The sequence below is a fragment of the Setaria italica genome, chromosome III, assembly GCF_000263155.2.
Source record: "Setaria italica strain Yugu1 chromosome III, Setaria_italica_v2.0, whole genome shotgun sequence".
NCBI lineage: Eukaryota > Viridiplantae > Streptophyta > Magnoliopsida > Poales > Poaceae > Setaria > Setaria italica.
Window position 1 is genome coordinate 24,894,063 of NC_028452.1, and position 7,220 is coordinate 24,901,282.

General features: G+C 46.1%; 1 protein-coding gene across 1 annotated transcript; it reads right to left on the reverse strand.

Moving 5' to 3' along the window:
* Nucleotides 1-282: 282 nt before the first annotated feature.
* LOC101783483 (disease resistance protein RPP13) lies at nt 283-4,635 on the reverse strand. Its single transcript, XM_004962295.3, has 3 exons — nt 3,745-4,635; nt 773-3,324; nt 283-644 (listed from the first exon to the last, which is right to left on the reverse strand). Exons 1-2 carry the CDS (start codon nt 4,530-4,532, stop codon nt 783-785), a joined length of 3,330 nt encoding a protein of 1,109 aa, XP_004962352.1. The 5' UTR covers nt 4,533-4,635; the 3' UTR covers nt 283-644; nt 773-782.
* Between the last annotated feature and the right edge of the window lie 2,585 nt (nt 4,636-7,220).

The window sequence follows — 7,220 nt, forward strand, 5'->3', positions numbered from 1 at the left end:
GATATTATTATGCATCTAGACATACTCTATATGAATCTAGAAAAGTCAAAACGACCTGCAATTTGGAACAGAGGGAGTATATTTTATATTTTATGGTACCCGCCCACGACATCGAATGTAATCCTGTTGCTTTTAATAAATGAAGCTCCTTGTTTCTAAAAACTAAAGTACCTTGAGGTATATATCATTTTTGGCCTTTGGAGTTGAACTAATAATTTAGAAGGAAGAAACTTAAGATCCTTTTAAGCACAACACACCTATATTTTATGAGTCTTATGAAAATACTTGGCTTTCTCAGTAAATACAAGCCAATAGGTGTTTCCATTATTACCTTTAAAAGGTCTTGCCATTACATACAAAGATCTTTTTTTTTTCGGAATACGCAGGAGAGCTGCGTATCATTGTATTAAGAAAGGAGATACAAGGCTCATATAACCATACAACACCACACACACCAATACTACACACACCTCATAGGTTCTAGGTTACATACGCGCCCGTTAAAATTTAAAGGTCGACCACCCCTCACCAACGGACGTTGCTAACCCTCAGGTCGAGCAGCGACCAGATCACTAATGCCTTTGGCACCTGCCAGCCTCCAGAGAATAGCTTCTTCCTGTGCAAGGAGAAGCACCCGCTCCATCCTGGGCAAGGCACCATTAAACACAGTATACAAAGATCTTATTAATGCTGACAATAGAAGTGGACGCTATATCCCTCTCCCGTTTTCATCATTGCTTCTCTAGATTAATCTTATATGCAAGAGATTTACCTCAGATCATTCATATTCTTGTTTGTGTGGAATTGAATGGTGTTGTTGCTATATTGAGAGGTCCCCTTGAAGTATACTTTACTGTTTGATCAGTCAGCACAAGAGAGTATCTTATTGCCTCCTCGGCTGGACATCCCTGGATTCCATTCTCATATGTTGGTTCCTCCAGAGCAACATATTTCCCCAGTGGCTTGCTGTTCCTCGAATCATCCCTTGGACTATTAAGTCCTGAATGATCAGAAATAGAGCCTAGTATGCCATTTGTTCTTGGTTGGACTGTACTATTTTCATGTCTAGTCTGCACAGGCGTGTGTTTCAATGGCTCCTCCGTCAGCAGTTGCTCATCAATGACACTCTCGGGAGTTGTTTCCTCTGTCTCAACTGGACTCTCCCTGGGATCATGGTGTACAGCATCATCCATTTCACTGCTGAGTCCAGAATTGTTACAAGTGGAAAGAGGCATATGTTGTACACAAGAAGGTCTGGGTGCCTCACCACCCTCATGCCTTGATTCCTCTGGTGAGGCAACTGGGTTCTTTTCATTATCATTTTCCACCAGATCGTTAACAGTTACGAAAGGCAAAACAATCGGCCTGTTAGGATGGTTCCGTGCTGCTTCTTCCCATTCTTGTCTTGCTGGCTCACTGATTTCAGGATGAAGTTCGATCTCCTGAAGCATTCTTAGGTGTCTAATTTTGATGCCTGAAGGACCAGCTAGATGTTCACATAGCAGCTGGAGGGAGACAAGTTCTGGCAGAGCTCCTTCTTCGATTTCAGGGAGGACAGGGTTCTGATGTCGCACAAGAAAACACAGACGTCTCAGGCTTTGGTACGTCCCACCTTTAATGACGAAACCATCAATCTCATCAACAATCAGTTTGAGGTAAAGCAAGAATGGCATTGCACTAATCGCAAACAAAAGATCCGTAGAAACAGTGGCACATGAAAGGCACAATTCAGTGAGTCTTGAAAATATGCCAACAAACTCAGGATATGTTGATAGGTTGCCATGCAGTTTCAGTGAACTGAGATAATATGTTTCCTGTAAAGATGTGCTATGACGACACAGTTCTTGCAGTGCATTCAGTGATCCTCCAGGCACTCCTTGAAAATCAATTGACAGGGAACGAACATCTCCAGCACCCATGGGAGTTTTGATGTACTGCCGAATGGCCTTTACCAGTTCAGCATTCAAGTGGTCATTGCCTTCAATGTCTGCAGCGGACTCGCACCATATCTTCACCTTTTTCAGGTTCTTCATATGGACCATGAGTTGCAGAAATCCTTGCATGTGACTCCCATCGCCAACAAATCCTGCTAAGGTCTCCAGTTTGCTTTTTCTAAACAGGTCCTCAAGTCCTTCATTTTTAGACAGTCTCTCCATATTACTATTTGATGTGCAGTCTTGATCTGAAAGCTTAAACTTTCCAATTAGATTAGTTAAACAAGGAATCCCAATGACTTCAACTGGCAGCACATTTACCACCGTTTTACTCAGAACGAGTGTCTCTAACAATTTGAGTTTTGCAATTTCCTTAGGAAGATTTGTAACATTGCGACTGAGGCTCAGGTATCTCAGATTCCACAGCTTGCATATTTTCCTTACATGCCTATCATTCACATCAGTGCATTCTTCGAGATCCAAGACTCTCATTAGTTTATACCTGCCAAAATCAGAAATAGCAACACCTGCATTCCCACGGACTGTCAGAGACCGTACGCGAGATAAGTCCGTCTTGAAGGTCATTTTGGACTGTGTATCATTGACATCATCATGGACGAAGAGGTGACGGACTATTTGGTCACTTGGAGTGTGAGAGCACAAGATGAATTTCTCACACATGGCCCTGTGCAGCAGGAACTCATGCATGATGCCATGGGTTTTACACATCTTAACTTCCGCATTTTTTCTTGTTTTGACAGGCAGGACTATATTCCGGTCGATGAGGGTCTTAAAATTTCCATTTGCAACACTCTGCTCACTCAATGTAATGTCTTCGCTTCGTGCATATCCTTCAGCTAGCCACCGCCTGATTATGACATTCTTCCTGAGAGGACGGTCATTAGGGAATATACCAAGATATAGCAAACAGGTCCTGACAGTGAGGTCAGACAGACTGGTGTAACTATCCATAAGCACATCACGGAGCCTTGCGAAGTTGGGCTCACCATCTTCTCGTTCAAGATAAGAACCCAGCTTGCTGCATAATTCTGAGCAGAATTGCCCTGTAGGTTCATCTTCACCACTCAACTGTCTGGCCACACTGACAAGAGCAAGTGGAAGGCCGCCACATTTCTTCAGGAGTGTTTCTGAACCCTGCATCAACTCAGCTGTACATCTTCCGCCAAGAGCAATTTTCATAGAATCTCTCATTCCAAGAGTTCTCATTTTGTACACACAACCGTTAGCATTGCTGCGTCTATTAGCTGTGGCCCGAAAGGTTGTAGTCACTACAATTCTGCTGCCTTCTCTATTTTCTTCAAAGGCTGATGTTATAATATCCCACTGCTCCTCCTCGATGTCGTCGACATCATCAATAACAATCAAATACCTTGCAAAATAAACAAAAAATCGTTAATTCTGTGACTTTAGTTTACAAGAGTGCTGCAACCCAGCAAGTGCACTGAAAACCACAAAAATATGATGTTTTTAGAGCTTATTGCCCTTTCAGGAATGACGTTTCAGAGTGTGCTTTTTACCTTTTCCAAATAGTGATCCTTAATCAAATGCATATGCTCAGCTGTATTAAAACATTAGTAATGGTAGAATCGTTTATTGGTCATGATTGCAGATTAAATATACTTGGGGGCTCATGTTTCCCTGGAGTTGAAGGAAGATTGAATCGAAACATCTTCATGCATCTAGTAGTACACGCGCAAATTCTTCGGGTCATGATACTATCACCTCGCCCACGAAGCAATGAAATGTGTAAATTAATTTGACAGCGCCAGAAAAGATGAACGCGCAGTACCTCTTATCCTTGAGGTATTTGGTGAGCGAAGATTCGGAATATTGCTGCCCCGGGAGAAGCAGCTGGTGTATATTCTCCAGAATCCCGGCGACATCGCCGTCCTCCGGCGAGCGCACGGCGACCCAAGCGCGACAAGGGAATGCATCGGCGACAGGGGCGGCGTGATAGACTGCCCTGGCGAGAGTAGTTTTCCCCACGCCGCCAAATCCGACGACGGCGATAACCCTCGGCTGGCCCTTCTCTTGGTCCAGGTCCAAGAGCGCGAGGAGCTCCTCCATCGGCTTGCCTATGCCCACGGGGCGGCGCGCGGCGTGGTCGGCGGTGCGCCGCCTGGCGCCGGGGAGCTGGCCCTCGGGAGGCCTGAGCACCCGGGCGCTCGCCTCCTGCACGCGCTTCTTGAGCCTCTTGATCTCCGCCGCGAACCGGTAGCAGGTGCGGAGCGCGCACGCCCTGTGCGCGGCGCGGCGGAGCCACGACGCGCCCTCCACCCCGTCGCGGGTGACGCGGTGCACGAACCGCTCGATGCAGTCCTCGACGTCGTGCGTCAGGGCGCGCATCTCCCTGCTGTAGGCCCGCGCGACGGCAGTGCGGCGGGCGCCCCTCGAGCCGGTGAGCTCGTCGTCCACGGCGGCGGCGAGCATGCGGAGGTCCTGCAGCAGGGACTCGCTCTCCGGCTCGAGATCCTTCAGCATCTTGTATGCCTGCCCCAAGCCGAGAGCTTCGAAGAGCCTCCCCATGACGTTGTTCAACACAGCGGCCGCCGCCGCTTGCTCCAGTGGTAGCACCATGGCCAGTGTCCAGTGATACTTCCTTTGGAGAAGAGGACTACTGCCACGGAGAAGAGGAATCTGCGACTACTTTTCTTCCTAGTGCAGTGACTCAGCGAGGCATTGACTACTGAGAGCCGGCCGCTCTCCTGATTGAGTGCTTATATTTATTATTCCGTGGAAGACGGATCCAAGGTGAATATATTTTAAATATGTAGTACTTGTCACCACGTGTAAAATTTGCAACTCAGTACATGTGAATATACTGATGGGTTGTAATTTGGACACAAATGCATGTGAATAGTTGCAATTTAAGCATGCAAGTTGATGGTTAATGTAGCCTATGGATGATGGAATTGAGCAAATGCTTGGATATGAACAATTGTAATTTGCTGGTGAATTTGGTAGCGCTAGTGGCAAGTTCGAAGGTGGTGAGTTTTGTGGCGGTGGTGGCAGTCGTAGGGGTGGTGTAGTTGCAGTTGTAGAGATGGTGATGAGAGAAGCCAAATTTAAGCTCGGTGGTACTTTGGTGTTGAATTCGACGGACAGGTTGAATTTTTGGACTATCTATGTTTCATCTTGTGTTGGTTGAACTATTTATAATATTTGTATAATAATTTGTAACTAGAAGTTGTCATTATTATGTTTCAAAAATTTAATTATGGATTTGAATATGGTTGATTTTCATGCGATGGACATATTTGTTTGAATTATTGTGGTGTGAAACATGGAGTAGACATTTAGAATATATTGAAATAGAAGAGAAAATAAATGTGGATTGTTAATGGAGTTGGAGATATTTTGTGACCTTTGTAAATAGTGGCAGCCCCAATTTGGTGGGTATGGCCCCTTCCAAAATAATCTATGCCGTATTCGATACGCAGTATATTGATATAATAACACCGAGAACACATAATATAGGGTATTCTAATAACCACACGTACTTATTCAATTCCTACATCTCCAACTCTCTATGCTATCATTAGGTTTCAGGTAGGATGATTCTTTCCAAACAATGTACCACCATGAGTGGTAGACTGCTGGTTTAAACACTGACAATGTACCACCATGAGTGGTAAACTGTCGGCTTGTGCTGCAGTCACAGCCGCAGCTAGTTGTTTCGATCAGGCCCGTAACTTTTATTACGTATCTAAACATAGTATATATCTACATTCATATCAAAAGCTATGTACCTAGTGAAAGGATTGTGTGATGTCTTGGAGGTGAATAGGAAGTATATGAAATTTATTCGCAGTGGTTAGATTTGTCAGAGCTTCTGATGTAGTGCCGGAACTTTCAGTACTAGGTCGGAACGTACTTCCAATGGTGGAAACAAATGTACTCGAAATTCAAATACAAACTTGTTTTTTGCAGATTCCACTTGAATCAAGAAAACTCACAAACGCATATAGATCGGGACCAAACAAGTTCTAGGTCAACAAGAACTTGAAGAATACAATAAGCACATGAGACAAATGATTTGTTACCAAAGTTTGCTCCCACAAAGGAAGCTACGTCTCCATTGAGGAGCCCACAAAGATCCGGATACTCACTAACCCTTTACCTCTCCTAAGCAACCACAAAGGAGGATTAGGTCACTTACTATGAATCCTCCAAGAGCATAGGCAATACAAACTTCCTGGGTGTATCACAACAAGAGGGCGCTCAAACAGGCGACGCCTAACCATCTATAAGCAAGCTTCAAGAGTAACAAACGTAAATTGAGGACCAAAGATGTGTTAAGTGCTCTTGAGATGAACAAGGTTGACCTCACACTCAAAGCTAGCGTCACACACCTCAAAAGAGATCCAAAGAAGACCCAAACAAGAACAAGAGCTAGCCTAACATGTTCTTCATGATTTTAGAAAAGTTATGAAACTGGTTTCATAATTTTTGGAGTTAAGATGAATTAGTTATGAATTTTTGAAGTTTAAACCGATTTCTGGAATTTTAATTAATTCATGAAAATAAGAAAAATCAGGGGTGCGACACGTGGCAGTACCAGAGCGTACCACGCGTCCTGCTGACATCATCAGTGGGCCCTGATGATGTCAGCATTGACCCGGTCAACCGATCAACGGGTCAACGGTCAGTGGGCCCCACGTGCTGACGTGGCGCCCGGCTAGCTATAAGGTAAGTTTAAGGTAGTGCTAGGCTGGCTCTAAGCTAGCTATGAGGCCCACGTGGTAGCTCTAGGTAGCTATAGCGCCGGATGTGTCAGCGCTCGCGTGGCGGCTACAGGCTGGTTGTTAGGCGACTATAGGCGGGCTTTATGCCGACGTGGCGTGACACGTGGCATCAGATGTGGCCTCTCTTCCCCAGCTTCTCGCGGGATCTTCTGTGGAAGTTGTGGCCTCTTCTCCGTGTGGCCGGCAGTGTGGCGTATCCCTATTGGCTGGCGGACTAGCACTCCCCAGGTGTTCGACCAAACGCCTCAAAGGCGCTTAGCGGCGGCGCATGGTCGGAGGTGGCCCTTCCAGCGGCCGGCGGCGAGGGTAACAGTGGCGAGGCTCGGCTTCTACCTTTCTATGGCCTAAAGGTCTGGCACTTTGGCCCTAAATAGGCGGCGCACGCTCCCGCAGCCAAAGGCTTCTCCTTGGCCGTGGAAGAGGCAACGACGTGGCGGCGGCGGGTCCCTGCAAAACCCACGGCTTGACAGCCAGGTCACAAAGGCGAGGCGAAATGAGGTGATAGAGGAACGCAGGCACG

Coding starts and splice junctions, on each gene's coding strand:
- LOC101783483 (XM_004962295.3), bottom strand. CDS start 4,532: ATGGTGCTACCACTGGAGCAAGCGGCGGCGGCCGCTGTGTTGAACAAC. Junction 3,325..3,744: donor AAATACCTCAAGGATAAGAG/GTACTGCGCGTT, acceptor TTATTTTGCAAG/GTATTTGATTGTTATTGATG.